This window comes from Pteronotus mesoamericanus, unplaced genomic scaffold (genome assembly GCF_021234165.1).
Source record: "Pteronotus mesoamericanus isolate MK-2021 breed Mesoamerican mustached bat unplaced genomic scaffold, CSHL_Meso_final contig_33, whole genome shotgun sequence".
Lineage (NCBI taxonomy): Eukaryota > Metazoa > Chordata > Mammalia > Chiroptera > Mormoopidae > Pteronotus > Pteronotus mesoamericanus.
This window is the reverse complement of record NW_026555135.1, coordinates 72,756-93,940: the sequence shown is the minus strand read 5'-3', so window position 1 is coordinate 93,940 and position 21,185 is coordinate 72,756. Positions and strand designations below refer to the sequence as shown.

Here is a 21,185-nt window from a genome sequence, read left to right as displayed (position 1 = left end):
AATGTGGGCCCTCTATTTCAGGAGCACACAAATACCCAACCTCTTTAGACTACTTTCAGGTTTAACTCCTCAATATTTGTTTATTCATTCAAACAAACACACTTACTCAGAGCCTACCATGTGCAAACAACTTGAATACAAAGATAAGACATACATATTTTATCACAGGCTAATAAAAAGACAAACAGCTAAAACACAAAAAGACTTGTGCTATTTATAGCACAAAATGCAGGGGAGAGGATGCCAGGGAAGGCTACCCAGAAGAGCATGATGCTTAAACTGAGAAAATGTCACAGAATATATACCTTATTCATATCTTAGTATTTACTCTACTGATCTCTTTTGCTCTAATACACCATTATTTTTCAGTTTTGCTCTGTCATTAAACAGGAGCAAAATGAAGATACGACTGATGTACACAAAGTGGCAACTCACTTTCAGCAAATCTTAATGAAGAGTCAAAAAATAAGTCTATCAATGTATTTCCTAGTTCCTCCATCCTGTCCAACTTCTGCTTTTGTCTTTTAAATAGTCTAACTTCTTCCACCAAGTAAACATACCATCTGTCACCTAGTTAACAAGGGTTTCTTTCTTAATTTTTAAGGCTGTCACAGAAAATGCTCACTGGCCTTTTCTTTCTTCCAGTTACTTTCTTCTTCCAAAATGGAGTTTAATTTTCTCACCTTCTTCTACTACAAAATTTTGAATTCTGTACAAGAGAGAAGCCATGAGTTCCAAAGTACAATTACAAAATTTGCTGCCTACCTTTCTGCTCTCTCTTCCAATATTGCTCTGAGTCACTACCTGAACTCTTTCTTCTGAGTTCCTCGCAGAATAAAAACTTTAGATTTGGAACAAGAAACTAGTCAATAACTTGTGCGTTTACCAATTCCTTTTCCAATACATAACATTACTGACATACTTTAACCAACTTTTAAGTTAAGTTCTCATGGTCCAGGTAAGAGTACCACTAATTAAGCGTCTGCGTAATGGTGAATTGAGTTGATAGCAAATAAGTGGAAACGCTACTGAAGACTTGATCTGCTCTAACTATCGAATGCCCCTGCACCCCTGCTCCACTCCCACCCCAAAGGAAATCCTCAATAATGGAAGACTAAAACACCCAGGAAAAGTGATGTAGTAGACAAATTCTTCGACTGAGTCGAAGATCTGACACTGGCTAATAATGTCCCTTTTCTGGGCCTCGATTTCTTGACCTATGAAACTTGCACGTGATCTAGGGTAAATTGGCTTAATTACTATGGTCCTTAGCTATATAGTAACCCGGAAAACCCATCTTTCTCATTTAGCTTTACATGAAACACGTGGGAGACCAGAAAATAATTTTATTTCACTACCCCAACCTTAATTCCCAGATGTTTCAAAAAGCTAACCAACTCCCGCTCCACCCGCCCTAACCCTGGAGCTGCAATTTCCCCAGTAGGAGAGGCCGAGGCAAATAATGCCCATCCCACACGGCAGTCAAGGAAGCGCTAGGAGACCGTATTCCGGGTTTTAAGGCGCTGCCACCGCAAAGGGCCGGCCCACCTAGCCACCGCCGGACAAATGAATTAAGTATAACTGGATAGATGGGCGCTCCCTCACCGTAGGCTGTGATGGGAGCCCCGGAGTCCAGATCCCACCGATAGCCATTCTCTCCCAGTTCCCAAAGAGCCGGCCTCTGGGCCGCAGGGTCGCGGGCCCGCCCCCACCCTCAGGGCAGAGGTGCGCGCCGGGGCGCGAGACTTCAGCGCGGAGAGGGCCTGGGAAGCCCCGCACACCGCCCGCCCAGACTGGAGGAGGAGCCTGCAGTCCTGAGCAGCAACCAGCCCGGCTCCCGACTTACCGCGGTACGGTGGGGGAGGGGAAGCGTCAGGAGTAAGGGCCTAGGCCCGTTCGCCACCCGCCGCTCAGAGAGCAGCGCGCGGCCGCCACGAAACCGTCGCCACAGTCAACACCACCGATACCGACCGCCGCTTCGAGCGCAACGCGCAAAGGACCGGACTGCGTCACACGCCGCCCACCGTCAGAGGCTCGCTCCGAACGCACCGCCCCCGCTGCCTGCGCATTGGTAGCTGACGATGCCACTCTAGGCCCACCCTATAACTCATTGGGCAACGAGTCTTTTGAAACTGAACGTGAGGGCGGTCTTCAGCAGAAGGGGAGAGGAGGAAGAGGAGGGACAGAAGGAGTTAGGGGTGGGCCTAGAGTGGCATCGTCAGCTACCAATGCGCAGGCAGCGGGGCGGTGCGTTCGGGCGAGCCTCTGACGGTGGGCGGCGTGTGACGCAGTCCGGTCCTTTGCGCGTTGCGCTCGAAGCGGCGGTCGGTATCGGTGGTGTTGACTGTGGCGACGGTTTCGTGGCGGCCGCGCGCTGCTCTCTGAGCGGCGGGTGGCGAACGGGCCTAGGCCCTTACTCCTGACGCTTCCCCTCCCCCACCGTACCGCGGTAAGTCGGGAGCCGGGCTGGTTGCTGCTCAGGACTGCAGGCTCCTCCTCCAGTCTGGGCGGGCGGTGTGCGGGGCTTCCCAGGCCCTCTCCGCGCTGAAGTCTCGCGCCCCGGCGCGCACCTCTGCCCTGAGGGTGGGGGCGGGCCCGCGACCCTGCGGCCCAGAGGCCGGCTCTTTGGGAACTGGGAGAGAATGGCTATCGGTGGGATCTGGACTCCGGGGCTCCCATCACAGCCTACGGTGAGGGAGCGCCCATCTATCCAGTTATACTTAATTCATTTGTCCGGCGGTGGCTAGGTGGGCCGGCCCTTTGCGGTGGCAGCGCCTTAAAACCCGGAATACGGTCTCCTAGCGCTTCCTTGACTGCCGTGTGGGATGGGCATTATTTGCCTCGGCCTCTCCTACTGGGGAAATTGCAGCTCCAGGGTTAGGGCGGGTGGAGCGGGAGTTGGTTAGCTTTTTGAAACATCTGGGAATTAAGGTTGGGGTAGTGAAATAAAATTATTTTCTGGTCTCCCACGTGTTTCATGTAAAGCTAAATGAGAAAGATGGGTTTTCCGGGTTACTATATAGCTAAGGACCATAGTAATTAAGCCAATTTACCCTAGATCACGTGCAAGTTTCATAGGTCAAGAAATCGAGGCCCAGAAAAGGGACATTATTAGCCAGTGTCAGATCTTCGACTCAGTCGAAGAATTTGTCTACTACATCACTTTTCCTGGGTGTTTTAGTCTTCCATTATTGAGGATTTCCTTTGGGGTGGGAGTGGAGCAGGGGTGCAGGGGCATTCGATAGTTAGAGCAGATCAAGTCTTCAGTAGCGTTTCCACTTATTTGCTATCAACTCAATTCACCATTACGCAGACGCTTAATTAGTGGTACTCTTACCTGGACCATGAGAACTTAACTTAAAAGTTGGTTAAAGTATGTCAGTAATGTTATGTATTGGAAAAGGAATTGGTAAACGCACAAGTTATTGACTAGTTTCTTGTTCCAAATCTAAAGTTTTTATTCTGCGAGGAACTCAGAAGAAAGAGTTCAGGTAGTGACTCAGAGCAATATTGGAAGAGAGAGCAGAAAGGTAGGCAGCAAATTTTGTAATTGTACTTTGGAACTCATGGCTTCTCTCTTGTACAGAATTCAAAATTTTGTAGTAGAAGAAGGTGAGAAAATTAAACTCCATTTTGGAAGAAGAAAGTAACTGGAAGAAAGAAAAGGCCAGTGAGCATTTTCTGTGACAGCCTTAAAAATTAAGAAAGAAACCCTTGTTAACTAGGTGACAGATGGTATGTTTACTTGGTGGAAGAAGTTAGACTATTTAAAAGACAAAAGCAGAAGTTGGACAGGATGGAGGAACTAGGAAATACATTGATAGACTTATTTTTTGACTCTTCATTAAGATTTGCTGAAAGTGAGTTGCCACTTTGTGTACATCAGTCGTATCTTCATTTTGCTCCTGTTTAATGACAGAGCAAAACTGAAAAATAATGGTGTATTAGAGCAAAAGAGATCAGTAGAGTAAATACTAAGATATGAATAAGGTATATATTCTGTGACATTTTCTCAGTTTAAGCATCATGCTCTTCTGGGTAGCCTTCCCTGGCATCCTCTCCCCTGCATTTTGTGCTATAAATAGCACAAGTCTTTTTTGTGTTTTAGCTGTTTGTCTTTTTATTAGCCTGTGATAAAATATGTATGTCTTATCTTTGTATTCAAGTTGTTTGCACATGGTAGGCTCTGAGTAAGTGTGTTTGTTTGAATGAATAAACAAATATTGAGGAGTTAAACCTGAAAGTAGTCTAAAGAGGTTGGGTATTTGTGTGCTCCTGAAATAGAGGGCCCACATTAGAGGAACCATACCATTCATATGTTACATGGTACTTTGGTACCTGACTTTATTCATGTCCACTAGCTCCTGGATAACTAAGAGCAAGTAGAACATTCAGGAAATTCACAGCTCAGAAAAAACATCAGTTATATTATTTTATTGATAATATTTTTATAGTGGCAACTAACCTAGAAAGTAAGGGATAGTAATACTGATGTTTGATTTCCGATAAAAAGCACATTTCTAATTATGGAATTTGTTAAAAGGTTAGAGGCCTAAGAAATTCAGAGATTAAACAACGTTTTTTGAGATTTTAATGTATTTGTGTTTGGAACTGGACCTAAGTACGATGACACTTAAGTCCCCCATGTCATCGATAGGTTCTTGGAACTTAGCGAAACTATGTAGAACAAACCAATTTGACCATAGGCTAATTAATATAAACAAGGGTTAAGTTTTTATAATCAATATTATCACAAATTTGATTTGTTATCAATATTATAACAAAATGATGTTGAAATGACATTATTTGAGGATCTGCTGTATTTGACATAGTATGCCTCTAGAGCGAGGTTTCTCAGCCTTGGCAAGACATTTTGACATTGGTTCACATTTTGAGCCAGATAACTTATTGTGGAGGCACTGTCTTCTCTATTGTAGGATGTTTAGCAGCAGTTTTGGCCTCTATCCATTAAATACCCGTATACCTTCTCCCTAAATTGTAACAATCCAGATGTCTCCAGACATTGTCAAATGTCTGTTGGGAGGCAAAATTGCCTCTCATTGAGACCACTGCTCTAGAGAAAATATTCCCAATATTTCAGTAAAATCATACCATTATGTTGTCTGGTGTATGCTTGTAAAGTCAGCTGATAAGTTGCATTTTGTTAAAATTGCCCTTGAAAAACCCTTAAGTTGGAAAGCTGAAAAGAGAAGTCCTCGATTCATTTTTTTTTTAGTTTCTCCATTCATTTCTATGGTAGCCTCTCATTTTCTGGCATAGGAAAAATCAAGGTCTTGCTTGAAAGGGGATTGACCATTGGGTAAATAAGCAATATCTATTTTTGTGAAAGAGGGTACAGGAGCTTATAGTTGAATTGATGTAATGAAATGTGATGCTGTGTGATTCCATTATCTTTTCATTTCACTGATGTACTTGATGTCGCATAAGTATACACTGATCAGAGGTTTTGTCCACTTGTACTCGCGCTGAGAATTTAATAAATATTGGTAATTATTTGCCATATTGAAGAGTTTGTACTTAATTCAGTGTAGCATGGAACGAAAGGAAACTTTCAGTGGAGAAATTAAAATTATATCTTAAGGTAAAGCTCTAATTAGTTAAGTCTGATACTAAGAGTAACTTTAAGCTGGGTGTAGTAGGGTAGATTGTAAGACATGGAACTGGAGTCAGGCTGTAGCAATAGTCTAGGATAGCAGTTCTCAAAGTTCGAGGTCTCAGGATTCATTTATGCTTTTAAGACTTCAAATAGCTCTTATGTATGTGAGTTATATCTACTGGTATTTACTGTACTAAAAATTAAAACAAAATTTTTAAAAGATTTATTGATTAAAAATAAATTAATTTTTTAACACTAATGACACAATTTTATGAAAAAATAATAAAAATTTAGTGATAAAGATGGCATTTATGTACATTTTTGCACATCTCATCAGTGTCTGACTTAATAAAGACCATTGGATTTGCAGATCATCTTTTGCAATCAGACAGTTAATATGCTCTTTTGGGTGAAGTGTGTGAACAAGATCCAGCCTCATACAGATACTGGAAAAGGTAGAAAGGTTTTTACCCATTCCCTACCCCCACCCACCTCCAGTTTGTATGGCTTTATTAATTGAAGGGAGGAGTTTTTAAATAACCTTTTCAAATAATTGTAGATGTTCTTTGACACTACACTTAAATCTTTTTATTTTTATTTTTAAAAGATTTTTATTTATTTCTTTTCAGAGAGGGAAACATGGATCCATTGACTCTTGCATGCCCCAGCCCCCACCAAGGTGTGTGCCCTGACTGGAATCGAACCAGCGTCCTTTTGGTTTGCAGGCTGTCACTCAGTCCTCTGAGCCACACCAGCCAGGGCACTCAAACTTTTTAAAAAGTTTTTGCAATATAGAATATGAAACCATTGAACTTCTGTACTCTGTTACATTAAAATTCATTTATTTTTACACTTAAATGGATATTTATCCATGCATGGTTTTATGATATACATTGGTCATTTAGAAGTCATTGGTTTACTGAGTTACACAGCTCTTCCAGTTGACAGATTTAATTGTACAGTTAATATTTTCACTCTTCGGATAAGTCTTTAAGAGTTGGGAAGCTGATGCGGTCTTAGTGGTGGACACAAGTTTTCAAAATTCTAGTTTCTTTTTCCAATCCGAATAACCGTACTTTGTCATTCATCCTTTGAAATAAAAATAGTGTTCCATGAAAAAATCAGCTAGTTCAGCTTTGTACTCAAAACACACAACTGTTTTACCTTGAGACAATCTTTGTAATTCAGTATGCACAAATGCTTTTGAATACTTTCCATTTCATCCCCCAAAATTATCAGTATTATAAAGATTTGTACTGAAATGTTGAGAATTAATACTGTTGGTACTTTTTAGTACTTTATCAAGGACATTCAAGTCAAAGTGGATTTTTTTGTTGTACTGTTAAGTGGGTAGCAGTGAAGAATTCCGTGACTGTTAGTACAGTTTGGGACCATTGACTTGATTTATGCTCAGATTTCAGCAGTTTTATAAACCACTGCTTATTGTACTTCACTGCAGAAGTCAGCACAGTCAAATAAGGCAAATAATGTTTAATACTTATTATGAAAATAGTTTTGAGTTCATCGACTCTTTGAAAGAGGTCTTGGGGACTCCTAGTGTCCTTTGAACCACACCTTGAGAACCTCTAATTTAAGACAATGATTTTTCACACTAGTTCGTACAGCCCTAAGCTTCTTTGAAAGGACTCTACTGTGCCCACTCCTCTTTATTTCGACCACTGCAGCTTCTGCTGGTGTCTTGTTTTATGTATTGGATTCCGTAGCTAAAAATACGTAAAAATCATTGAGCAAAGGGGAAAGAATTGAGTGCCTGAATTAGGAGCATCTTCAGGGAAGGAACAGTTTATCCTCCATAAATGTGTGTTACAGTCACTCATCACTTCACACCTTTGTTTAGTCTTGCTTCCTTGTGCTTCTTTGACACAGAGATTACAGTTATTTGCACACCTAATTCTTGTTGGAATAAGCTTCTTAAGAAATAGGCAAATGAGTTTGTAAATAAAAGAGGTGATTAGTTGGAAATGAGGCTAGAGATGTGAGATGAGTGGAAGAGAATGTTCAGTGACCTGAGTAAATAGTGTGTGTGTGTGGGATGCTTGTTTTTGTTGTTTGCAGTGGTGCTTTATGGTTGTGTTAAATGGTTAGTATGGGGTTGGCCAAAAAGTTCATTTAATTTTTTTCTATGTATGGCTCTAGTAGTGCTTAGTTGTTTTTAACTTCTTCTGAAACAATTTTGTTAGATTGTATTGTGACAGCTGTCATATCAGCGTGCATTTAAAAAAATCTTATGAAAATTGGTGAATTTTTGTAAAGCCATTTTAATACTGGAGATGGAAGAAAATACACATTTTTGAAGTTTTACGCTTTATTTCAAGAAAGGTAAAAACATAACTAAAATGCAAAAAAGATGTGTGCAGTGTATGGAGAAGGTTCTGTGACTGATGGAACATGTCAGAAGTGGTTTGTGAAGTTTCTTGGTATTATTGACATTTTGACCCAATAATTCTTTGCTATGGTGCTCTCTTATGCATTGGAAGATGTTTTAGCAGCACCTGTGGCCTCTAGCCACCAGAAGCCAAGTGGGAGATAGTCAACATACTCAACAGACCCAAATCAATAAAGTTATTCGTGAAAACAAAAAATGTGTCTTTTATTTTACAGAAACAACCATACGGACTTTTTGGCCAACCCAATAGAGGACACTGAAGTATTGGGAAATACTTTGTGTTATGTATGGAGTTCTAGTTAGGCATTGCTCATTCGCGGTTTAGAGTGGGGGGAAATTATTACACTTTACTGATTAGAAATATTAAAATGTTGGTTGAAAAATTAAATGAAAAACTGCTTTAAGGAGCTCTACTTTGAGGCTGTTTTGCCCTTCTAACAGTCCTCTGGTATAGGCCGTATATCTTGTTCAGATGGAGAAATCGAGGTCTAAGAGGTTGAGTATCCTGGCTTAACTGCAATTACATAGCAGCAAGGAAGTAGCAGAGGTTTTTTTATTTCTTTTATAACTTTATTTTTAAGTAATTTTAGATTTACAGAGAATCGCAAAGATGATAAGGGGTAGAGTTTTAAATACAGATTTGTCGCAGCCCAAAGCTAATGTACTCTTCACTACTTCTGGTTTTTGTTTGTTTTTTTTAATGAGTTTTACGTCAAGGGGATTAAAAAAAATGCTACTCAGCATTGTAAGGAAGGAGCTATATTAGATGCTATGGATTATTGAGTAAAATCAACATGCTTTTTTACCAGAGCTCCTGTACTCAAGCGGCAAGTATAACAACAAATATATTGCATAACTACAAACAGCTGAGAGGCATTTGTTTATGTAGTAAGGTTTGGGGAGGGGAAGTGTTTCGGAAGGGTCTAATCTGGGACAGTGTTGTGAAGCAGGTGAGGTTTAAGAAGCAGTTTTTAGAAAGAAAAGAGGATATTTTTAGTGGGAAAAAAAAAATGAATGCCCTAACAAAGGGAAAATGGCTTGATCTGGGAATCAATCACCGGAAGGATACAGTAAGACTATTCAGGGGATAGCAGATAATTTTGCTGGGATGTGATATTAGGAGATTAAGATTAGGCTAATCTCTTCTTGGAATTCTGCCTAACTCTCCCATCCTTCCTCTCTCATTTTAGGTAAAAATCAACATTTTTCCATTCAGTTTTAGTGTGGATGCTAATGCCTGCCTTTTCTAGTATTTTTCTGAAGGTTAGATGAGAGACTGTATAAAAAAGTACTTTGTAAAACTGGAAAGTACTACATTAGTTCATTCATCTAACAAATACTTATTGTTTTTGTTCTTTACTGACTGATACAAAGGAACCCAGTGAAGTGGAAAGGAAAAAATACAGGCATACTGCATATTATTTGTTGTGCTTCACAGATGTTGCATTGTTTTTTTACAAATTGAAGGCAAGACCCTCTACCAGCAAAAAAACAGTGACTTGCTTTTTTATGATATTTTATTGCGATGGTCTAGACTACAACCTGTATTATGTTCAGGGTGTGCCTGTACTTTCCCACTTGTGTAACTGTCAACATAAGAAACATTTAGACCTATAGAGAATTTTTGTGAATTTATTTAGGCCAAACTGATGACAATTGCTGGGAAGCACAATCCCAGCAGATTGAGAATTTCTCCAGAAAAATGGCAGTTTACACCCTGTTTTATACATTACATCAAAAGAAAGAACATAAGTGGATTACATGAAATCCACTGGTGATAGATTAGAGAGGCGGGAGAAAACAAAGCAGGGGAAACTTCTGGGCTTGGATAAAAAGGAAAGTGATAGACACATACAGGATAGTTAACAGTTGACAATTAACTAGATAACAATGAGGGGATTTGTGGTCTCCCTTCTGGTGAGGTAGCTGTGCTTTGAGGGGGTCTGGAAAAAAGGAAATTATTTTCATATCCCAAAGGCATGTTATAGTAGATGCAAAAAGACAATAGCCGGTCTTAATTAAGGTAAAGATTGACCTTTGTCAGGGAAGGTTCTAGCCTAGGACATGACTACCTGCCATAAACTGTTTTTAGTTAATAGGTTTTAATTTTAGATTGTCTGTTATGGTTACTTTCGGTCTCTTGAGTTTGTCTGCCACACAGGCCTACCTTGAGCTTGTCAGGTTTAGTGTGTGGCCCCTTTTTTGTCCACATAACTTTCTGTTGTCAGAGTGCCAAGCTTGCTTAGTCATTCAGATAGCACTTACAGTTGGCAGTTGCTTGGATGTTACCATGTGTCAGAATCTGTCTACCACTTTTCTGGAAGAAAGCTAACTTTTGTCATTGTGTCCAGAGTTCACAAAGCTCACAAAAGTTGGTTGTATAAACCAGGATATTAGTTTATTGAGTTTTATTTGGGACAGTAGGGGAATACTGGACTACAGGCGTCTGTTATTAAGACTACCTACCTTTTTCTTGTGTCTGACAGTCTGAGTTATTAATTAGGAGATTGAGCATAGAGAACAGAGTAAATTTTAAGGGCATTATCTCTCTATAGCACAACTTCATTTTGGTTTTTTCTTTCTAAATATGTTTTACACACACACACACACACACACAATCACACAATGCAGTGAGTGTAAGTATGTTCACCCATAAAGGAAGTGGTTAATCTTTGTAGGGAAGTTAATCTAGGCCTTACAAATTGTCAGTCCATAAGAGAGATTACCTTTCTGGTGACCAGCACTCCCATGTTTGCCAGAGAAGTATCTCTTTTCCCTGATAGAGTTGGTTTAATACTGCCAAATACTCATTTTATATTCTCCTTATTTATAGTGAGTGCAAAGTCATTTCCCATTAGTTGTCAGTGTTCTTTCTCTAGAGTAGCTCTAGGCTCTAGAGTCAATATATTCATGCATCACTTAACAGGGAAATGTGGTGTTAGTCAGTTTCATTGTGCAAACATCATAGAGTGCACTTACACAAACCTAGATGGTAAAGCCTAATACACACATAGACTATACAGTATAATTGTATGGACCACCGTCATGTACGCAGTTACTTGTTGACCAAAACATTGTTATGCAGGACATGACTGTAATAGCTTTGTGATCTGGGGCAAATTACTTCTTGTGCCTCATTTTCACAATTTGTAAAATAGGGTTAAACATACTTCTCTGGATTCTTGGGAGATTTATATAAGGTAACTCACAAAAAGTGCTTTGAATAGTGCCTGGGACATAGAACTCAGATGTTAGCTGGTATCTTTCCAGGAATGTGTGATATCCCTTTAAACTTTAAAGGATTTAGAAGTTCCACACATTTCAGTCTTCAGGATTACATCTTTCTCTTCCTTGATTGGATTTTCTACCTTTTTTTTTTTTAAATGGAAAAATAGTGCAAAAAGTTGTATCCTGTAAATCTTTTGTCTTTAATAGAGGAAGCAAACATTCAGAAAAGCTTGAGTCCTTTGTATTCTCTGCCCCGTTTCCCATTTCCTTTTCTTTTTTACTGTGTGTGTGTTATGTGTACAAGGGGGGACCCAAAAAATTGGAATTACCTTCTAGAGGGTGGGCCCCTTGTACTACAGGCTTCCTCCACTAGGTAAGTGTTCTAGGAACCCTCTGTATCAGTATCAGTGCACCAGCTGGCATTGTGAGAAGCTGTGTTTGGCTTCAGTGAATTTTTTTGAAGACTTTCAGTGCTTTCGCCCATTTCACGATGGATGATTTATGACTTCATGTGCCCACACAAGCTGAGTGTATAGCAGATTTTGACCAAAAATACAGCATGACCTCGTGCCCCACCCTCCTTGTGCAGCTAGTCTTACCCCCAAGCAACCTTTCTTTTGTTTGCCCAAGGAAAAAGTCCTCAGAGGGAAACATTTTGCTGATGTGGAAGAGGCAAAACAAAAAATGACAAGCATTAAAAAGTATCAAAATAGACAAGTTTAAAAACTTGAGCAGTGGAAAAAGCGTCTCAATAGATATATTGCATCAAATGGAAAGTACTTTGAAGGTGACTGAAGTTTAAACATGTAAAGATAAATACACAATTTTTTATAAATAAATTTCAGTTTTTTGGGGTCCCGCCCTACACACACACACACACACACACACACACACACGTGTATTGTCTTTCCTATTTCACGTAAAGAATTTGTCAAATGTATCTGTTCACAACTTTTCCATTAAACAGCTTTTACTTGAAGTAGCTCTCATAATGTTCTGGTGATACCATATCCTGGGTACATACTTACAGTGCTCTGATTCCCTCCTGTAGTTGAGTAATTTAAGGTTAATGGCATCACTGCAAAATAAAGGGAAAAGTACATTTATTGTATGATGACCATATGAGGGAAACTGGGTGTGGTGTTAAAATATAAGGCCAGATAGGATAGGTACACAAATACTCATTCTTACCAGTGTTACCTTAATTGTGTTATGCTCTCTCCTTTCTCTTCCTAATCCCTCAAGGCCCAATTGACATTCTGAATCCCCAGAAATTTTTTCTCATGTTTTCTGTTCATTATTTAAATTTGACTTCCTATTGTGCTGACACTTACATGCTTTTCAAATATTATATGAGAAGTTACAAATTTAAAACCTGCTAGAATCAGACAGTGATGTTGGGTGGGTATTGTGGCACATTGGAGAGTATATGGCTGTGAACTAAGGACACAGTTGCTAAGCTCCAGACTGTTATTGCCATAAAGTGATTATATTCTAGTTTGTTTACCACGTTTTTCATGAAAAGCCAAAAATCTATTTTTCTGACATATACGTATTTTAAATATTAGCTAACTTAATATATATGCACATAAACATTTTTCCATACATATATATGTATATGACAATATTCCATATACACACACACATCAGGCCAAATGAAGAAGGGTCTACTGTTGTAGCCAGCCATTTTGTGATCTCTTCCTTTTTGAAACCTTTGAATTAGATGATAAATTCTATCAGGAATCTTCCCTTTCATGGCTTTCTTTTGTTATCAGAATTAATCTAGTATAATATATTTTTAAGTTAGAGGTTATTTCTAAAGTAACTTAAACATTCAGTCTGTGTTTCAAAAACACATTAGTAGGTGATTCTCAATTTAGAAAATGAGTACATCTGTGTTTCAGACATGTGTCAGGTTCTGGGATAGTAAACAAATGATGCTGTCCCTGCCTTGGAGAATTTCATTGTGTATTGGGGGAGTGGGAGAGGGGTTCATAGGTTGAGTTCCTTGGGAAGCAGACTTTGGGTTAGAGACAATCCTGCAGGAGTTTTACTAGAGAGTACTCTTGAGAGCACCACTTGTGTGAGAGTGGAGAAGGAGGCAAGAATGAATTGATGGAGAAATTGAGTTGTGATAGTTTTTTGTCATTTTTTCTTTTAAAATTAAAATTGATGTACAATACATTAGTTTTAGGTGTACAGCCCTGTGATTAGACACTTAAATACCTTTCAAAACAATCACCCTGGTAAATCTAGCACCCATCTGACACCATAAATAGTTTTTACAGTATTACTGATGATACTCCCTATACTGTACTGTACATCCCTGTGACTATTCTGCAACTACCAATTCTAAATCCTTTCACTTTTTTCACTCATCCCACCAACCCCTCTCCAGTCTGGCAACTGTCAAAATGTTCTCTGTATCTATGAGTCTGTTTCTGTTCTGCTTGCTTGTTTTTAAAATCTCTTGCTTGTGCAGAGATTTTAGAAAAGTTGCTTGTTTTTGTTTTTTAGGTTCCACATAGAGGTAAAATTATCTGACATTTGTCTTTGTCTGACTCATTTCACTTAGTGTAATACCATCTAGGTCCATCTATATTGTTGCAGATGGCAAGATTTAATTCTTTCCTTATAGCCGAATCATATTGCATTGTATATATGCACCACTTTTTTATCCATTCATTTATTGATAGACACTTAGGCTGCTTCCATATTTTTGCTATCATAGTTAATGCTGCAATAAACATGTGGGTGTATGTCTTTTCAATTTAGTGTTTTGGGGTCTTCAGATAAGTACTCAGAAGTGGAGTTGCTGGGTTCTTTGGTTCTTGTTATAGCCTTTGTTTTAAAGTCTGTTTTGTCTGATGTGATTATTGCTACCCCAGCTTTTGTTTTGTTTTGTTTTGCTTCCATTTACATGAAATATCTTTTTCCGCTCCTTTACTTTCAGTCCCTGTGTCTTTTGTTTTGAAGTGAGTCACCGTGTCTTTTGATTAGAGCATTTAATCTATTTGTATTTAAAGTAATTGTTGATATGTATTTATTGCCATTATTTTTTAATTTTTTTTTTTCTTCTTCTTCTTAAAGAAGACCCTTTGCTCTGACTGGTGTGGCTCAGTTGGCTGGGCATTGTTCCACAAAGCGATTCGCTGGTTCGATTCCTGGTTAGTGCATGTGTCTGGGTTGTGGGTTTGGTCCCCAGTCGGACTGCATGCAAGAGGCAAGCAAATCAGTGTTTCTCACATCAATGTTTCTCTCCCTTTCTTTCTCCCACCCTTCCCTTATCTCTAAAAATAAATAAAATCTTTTTAAAAAAATAAAAAGAAGACCCTTTAACATTTCTTGTACTGGTTTGGTGGTGATGAACTCCTTTAACTTTTTCTTGTCTCGGAAACACTTTATCTATCCATTGATTCTAAATGATAGCTTGTCTGGGTATAGTAATCTCGGTTGTTGTCCTTGCTTTTCATCATTGTGAATATTTTGTGCGAGTTCCTTCTGGCCGCAGTTTCTGTTGAGAAATCAGCTGACAGTCTAGTCTTATGGGGGCGTCCTTGTAGGTAAGCAACTGCCTTTCTTTTCCTAGTTTTAAGATTCTTTATCTCTAACCTTTGGCATTTTAATTATGATGTGTCTTAGTTTGAGCCTCTTTGAGTTCATCTTGTTTGGGGCTCTCTGTGATTTCTGGACTCGTATGTCTGTTTCCTTCACCAGGTTAGGGAAATTTGCCATCATTTTTTCAAACAGATTTTCGATTTCTTGCTCTCTCACTTCTTCCAGCAACCCCATGATATGAATATTGGTGTGCTTGAAGTTGTCCCAGAAGCTCCTTACATTATCCTCATTTCTTTTTTTTTTGTTTGTATGTTTGTTTGTTCCTGGATGTGTTTGGGGAGTTTGGTTTTTTTTGGGGGGGGGGGTGATTTGCTGCTCTGATTGGGTGTTTTCTGCTTCCTTATATTCCAAATCACTGATTTGATTCTCTGCTTCATCTAGTCTGCTGTTGATTCTCTGTAATTTATTCTTTTTCTTTAAAAAATTATTTTTTAGAGAGGAGGAAGGGAGGGAGGGAGAGAAAGAACTATCAACATGTGAGAGAAACATCGATTGGTTGCCTCTCGCATGCCACCAAATGAGGACCAGGCCAGCAACCTAGGCATGTACCCTGACCAGGAATCAAACTGGTGACCTTTTGTTTTGCAGGCCTGTGATCAGCCCACTGAGCGATACCAGCTAGGGCTATAATTTATTCTTTATTTCAGTTACTGTATCCTTCATTTCTGACTGGTTCTTTTTTATGGTTTCCATGTCTTTTTTTATGCTGTTGAAATTCTAAGTTTCTTAAGCGCCCTTATAACCATTGTTTTGAACTGTGTATCTGGTAGTTTGTTTGTATCCATTTTATTTAATTCTTTTTCTGCATATTTCTCCTGTTCTTTCATTTGGGACCTGATTCTTTGTCTCCACATTTTGGCTGCCTCTCTGTTTGTTTTTATGTATTAGGTAGAGCTGCTACATCTCCTGGACCTGGTAGTGTGTTCGATATAGTAGGTGTTCTTTAGGGCCCAGGGTCACCCAAGCTGGGTTCTCCAGGTGTGCCCCTGTGTGGGCTGTGTGCACTGTCCTGTTGTAGTTGTGCCCTGATTGCTGTTGGAACATCACTGGGAGGGATTGACCCCTAGGCCAATTAGCTGCAAGGACCTTCTGCTGTGCAGGGTCCAACCCCATGAAGCAGGACTCACTTCGTTGGGGTTTTGGTGCCCACCAAGTCTCGCCCTTGAGTTTGTTACTCACAGAGGTGCTTAGCTTGTAATCTGGCATGGCCTGAAGCTGTTTACCAGGTGCATTGGCTCTGGGGCTTCCCTGGAGGTGCAAGGTCAGCTAGCACTTGTGCCCTGCCCCGACCACATGGCATGAGCTACAGAGCCATCAGCAGATTGCTTCTACTTGTGCTATGCTTGGAGGTGCCTGGGAGAGGCCAAGCTTTGAACTGAAGAGGCTGGCTGCAGCTGGTGCCAGGCCTGGGGCCGCTTAGCAAGAGGTATAGGGTGTGCAGAGATTTTAGAAAAGTCCAAAGCATGAGCCAAGACCAGCCATTTGTGTGGAAAAGCCACTGGAAATGGCTTGGATGGGTCCAAAAGTGGCGGTGTGGGGGGCAGGTAGTGTTAGCCTGGTCCACTGATACTCAGATATGGCGCCACCTGCCTGCTCTGTGGCAGAAGGGCTCAGCAGTGGAATAATGGCCTATGCCAGCAGTTCTGTCAGGGAGAAAGCTACCCCTCCAATTCTCACTCTGGTGGCAGACAGTTAAGATATCTCTCCCCTCCCCTGCCCCTTTATGCCCTTGGTTCAGCCTTTCTAGCTGCTGCCTTAGTGCTGGAGCTGAGATGAGTGAGTCTGAGTAAGCCCATGTGCAGGCCCTGTAAGGGGAATTCTGGGGCTCCAGGAGCCTCTGTCTCACTCAGCCACAATCTCCACTGGTTTTTACAGCCAGAATTTTGGAGACCTTTTGTTTGTTTGTTTGTTTGTTTGTTTGGGCACTGGCACTGTGGGCTGGCAGTTCTGATATGGGGTGGGACCCCTTGTTCCTTGCGGCGGGGTGGGGGGGCGCTCGGAAGCCAAGATACCGCTCCTGATTTTTAACTCACATGTGAGTGTGGGACCAGGCCCATTTCATGTCTTCACCCCTCCTACCAGTCTTAGTGTGGCAGCTTCTTTATATCCTTATTTATAGGACTTCTGTTCTGCAAGATTTCAGGCATTCTGAATGATGCTTGTTCTGTAATTTAGTTGTAATTTTGATGTGGTTGTGAGAGGTTCTGAGTACTGCTGTTAAGTATTCTACCACTTTGACTGGAACCAGTTGTGATACTGTTTTTAATGAAGGCCTTAGCCAGTCTCATGAAGCTGGGAGGAGTTATTCCAAGTTGGAGCAAAGTGCCCTGGCTTTTGGATATGGGCTGTCCCAGAAAGAAGATATTACTGGGGTTGAGGCTGTGCTCTTTAGCAGAGGCAGTTCTTTATCCCAACTCTAAAGTTCTTTAGTCTAAAGTTCTTGAGGCTAAAGAACTTTAGCAGAGGACCGATAGCTGAAAGCTCTCTTCTACTAGTACAGCTGGGACAACAAATCCTTCAGCCCTAAAGGGATATTTGTGTAGTTGGTGTTAATCCAGTTACAGTTTCCATTAAAGGGAGTCAGGGTCAAGATGATATGTATGAACTAATCATGATGTGCTGTGGAAATGTGGAAGCCCAGAAGAAAGACTAATTGCTAGATGGGGTTAGGGAAGGCTTATAGAAGAAATGACCTTTGAGCTAGGTTATAAAGAATGAATTAGTAGGTTGTTTGGTAGGGGCAAGGGTGGAGAGGGGGGCGTATTTCATTGAGCCAGTGATATTTCATAGCATAGTCAGGAAAATGAATGATTTGTTCAAAGAGCAAAGGGTTCAGTGTGTTAGCCATTCTTTAATTCCTAGCAGTCATAATTATCTTGAGGCTCTTTTCAGAATCTTGGTTTGCTTTCATGGTGATAAATTTTTAAAAAAACATTTAGAATCTCAGTCTGATCACAGTTGAGACTAAGCCAAGATCATTCTTGCCAGAACCAGAAAGATAGGCTGAGCTTGAGTGAGGTGCTTTTCTTCCAGTAAATTGGATTTGGTCCCTGCATTGTTCCTTGTCCTTGGGTTTGGAACAGATGAATTTCCTTAATACTGCATATGTTCTTGCTCGTTGCTTAGTATATTCCTTTCTAGGATTGACCGTGTCCATGGGAAGTCAGAAGATACCACTTACCACTTCTTTAACCTTGCTAAATACCTGATTCTGTTTTCTCATCTGTAAGGTGGTAATGCATAATATCCTTTCAAGGTTGTTGAGATAACATGTAACAGCTTAGAAACTGTGAGGTATTTCTCAGGATATTTTATTACTACTTAAATCCCTCTTGAAATATATATGTGAATTTAGTTTTCTTTGTTAGGGTAAGATGATTAAAAATCAAATTTTGATTGTTAGGAGCTATGGATTGAGTCTGTGGGAAAGAGTCACCAAATTAATATGGTAAATGCCCATTCTTTCACTTTGTGATACCTGATAAATCACGAAGGCAAGAAACTTAGAGCAGATATCAGTACTGACAGAGAAATGAAGATCACATAAAATATAGCCTGTAGTTCCAAAGGAATGCATTAGAGTCACTGGAGGAGCCTTTCAAAATATAATTGTCTAGATCAAACCCTGGATATTTTAGTTCAGTATTTTTAGAATGGGACCTGGGGGGATGTGTTTTGAAAAGCTTTTCAGCTGATTCTGATGTGGTCTGGCCCTCTTAGACCACTGGTTTCAGTGAGCTTTGTTTAGTCAAAGGAGTTATTAAATTTCTTGATGTTGGGATAAAGAACTAAATGTTGGAATTTGTTCCTAGGAGAGTTTAGGGGACAGAATATTAATTCCTATAACATTAGGTATTTAGAGACAGCTTCATCTTTTCCAGTGTTGCACAAGATGTTTCAGGTGTTAGAATACCTGGAAGTGCTAATGGACACTAGAACAACAACAAAAAGAAACCCCGTTATACTTAATTTTATTATATGAACAAGTTATGATTTTACTAGAAGATAAAAACTGTATTATGTGTATATAATAGGGAAAGCATTGTGCCTGTCAAAAAAAAAATCCAAATAAGTGGGATTGGCTGTATGAGTTTTGTTTTGTTCTTTTTAAACCCTCACCTGAGGATGCATTCATTATTGTAGAGAGAGAGGAAGGGAGAGAGAGAGAGACATCGATTGGTTGCCTCCTGCGCATGCACAGACCAGGAATCAAACAACAACCTTTTTTTTTTTTTTTTTTTTTAACTTTTTATTTTAATGTGAGCAACCTTTTTGGTATGCTGGACGACACTCCAACCAACTGAGCCACTCTGCCAGGGCAAATGAATTTTTATATTAAAAGTAGTGTACTCATTTTCTTCTCTGCTGGCAGGTAAGTGGTAGCAGTGATCCTAAGTTTAAGGAAAATTTATGGAAGGGGAAAGCTTTTATTTTTTTAGTAAACTATACAATTAAATTATTTTTATTTAAATTGAGGCAAAAAAAACCAAACTGCCCTTTTGTACTTGTGAAACACTTTGATCCAATTCATTAAGTGACTGGATATGTAATTTAGATACCGGAGGGGAATCATTCATGTGAGGGTATTCTATAATGTTCCCAGAAGTAGTAGAAAATAGATAAGTTGGAAACCATAGAGAAGAGTTTTAAGAAGTAATCTCAAAGAGACTGTCAGGTCACCATAATCTCTGGGATTTGGAGATGGGATGAGGGGCACACATTTTGTATACATAAAAGGGCGGGGGAGTACTTTTTTACAATTCAAGCTATGAGAAATAAACCCTGACAAAAATGTTAGCTTCTCAAGTGGTTAGGATAGCACAATATCATTGTAATTTTTTATGGGAATTACACATAACCTCCTAGGTGAGCCATGTCAAGATCTGGCATAGTGGACCTGAAATCTTCATTAAAGGGTAGGCTTATGTTTTAAAAAGTTGAAAAACATTGTTTTAAATGGATGGGTTTTGGTGGGATCTGTAGTTTAACCTCATGTTATGCTATTCATTCAGCTTGATTCACAAAGTCTATCTTACTATACACAACTTTAGGTTATTGAATGAGAGTGAACATTATATACTACATTTTGAACAGGCCTAAGGGAGTTTATGGCCTGTTCATATGAAAGAATTACACTGTATTCCATGGTCTTTAAGCTGATACTTTCTTTTTCCTTCTTTCCAGCTTCCTGAAGCAAAGAGTCATTTTGAAGATGTTTAATAAGTCATTTGGAACTCCCTTTGGGGGTGGTACAGGTGGTTTTGGCACAACTTCAACATTTGGGCAGAGTAAGTTTTTAAAAAAGGAGGGGCACGTAAGGAATCATAAAGTATTCTTATTAAGAACGAATTGACTCTGATGGCCTTAGATAGGAATTTTATTCATACTTTGGTTTTTATAATAAAATCTTTTTGAAAAATGATCAGGATAACATCTTGTGAAAATTTTCTAAGAAAATAGAAATAAATTTTAAGAGTTCATAGCTTTCTGATCATTGGTAGATATTTAAAAGATTTTTATATTGACCTTTTTAGCAGAAAGTTTGTTGCTAATTTTCAGACCAAGTCCATAATCCCCACCAGCCTTCCTGAGATCCACTTCCCTTCCCACCCAGCATTGTACCAGACACTCATTAGTTACCTATAGCAACCCTTATTAACTCATTTTTAAACTTTTTGTTAAAAAATTTGTGTTGGGAGGTTTGAGGCAACATTGGTTAATAACATAAGTTTTAGGTATACAACATAGTTTGGTATCTGTATACCGTAGCATACTCACCACCAAAAGTCTGGTTTCTGTTGCCATACATTTGACTCCTTTTACCTATTTAGCCCTCTCCTCAAACCCCCATCTCCTTGCTAACCACCAGTCTGTTGTCTGAGTAGTTTTTTTGTTTCTCTTTTGTTTTATATCCCATGTATGAATGAAATGATACAATTTTCATCCTTTTTTGACTCATTTCACTTGGTGTAATACCCTCAAGCTTCATTCATGTTATCACAAATGGCAATGTTTCATTTATTTTTAATTTCTGTAATGACTGAGTACTATTTCATTATGTATATACGTGTGTGTATATATATGTATGTACAGGGTTCAGCACAAATAACACCCCTTTTTTACTACAAAATCATAGACATGTACTTTTATAATATAACATCATCACACTCAAGCACACCATATGACGTTTTAGGTGAAATGTTCAAATTAAAACTATAAATTATTACAACCATATTATTACCCTACCAACCATACTCAAGCAGGCATTGCTTCTGCCAGACCCTGTCTATTTCACATCTTTATCCATTTATCCAT

General features: G+C 39.4%; 2 protein-coding genes across 9 annotated transcripts in view; one reads left to right on the top strand and one right to left on the bottom strand.

The window, feature by feature from the left end:
- Positions 1-2,002, bottom strand: part of LOC129072709 (nuclear pore complex protein Nup98-Nup96) — a 104,135-nt gene extending 102,133 nt beyond the window's left edge. For all 6 annotated transcript variants that reach the window (XM_054576195.1, XM_054576196.1, XM_054576199.1 and 3 more), the window contains exon 1: positions 1,847-2,002. The gene's annotated coding sequence lies outside the window, so the exon portion shown is untranslated. The remainder of the gene's footprint in view (positions 1-1,846) is intronic.
- A 291-nt stretch (positions 2,003-2,293) lies between these two features.
- Positions 2,294-21,185, top strand: part of NUP98 (nucleoporin 98 and 96 precursor) — a 76,893-nt gene continuing 58,001 nt past the window's right edge. For all 3 annotated transcript variants that reach the window (XM_054576193.1, XM_054576192.1, XM_054576191.1), the window contains exons 1-2: positions 2,294-2,449; positions 20,055-20,158. In XM_054576193.1, coding sequence (XP_054432168.1) covers positions 20,083-20,158 — 76 coding nt within the window. In that variant the 5' untranslated portion in view covers positions 2,294-2,449; positions 20,055-20,082. The remainder of the gene's footprint in view (positions 2,450-20,054; positions 20,159-21,185) is intronic.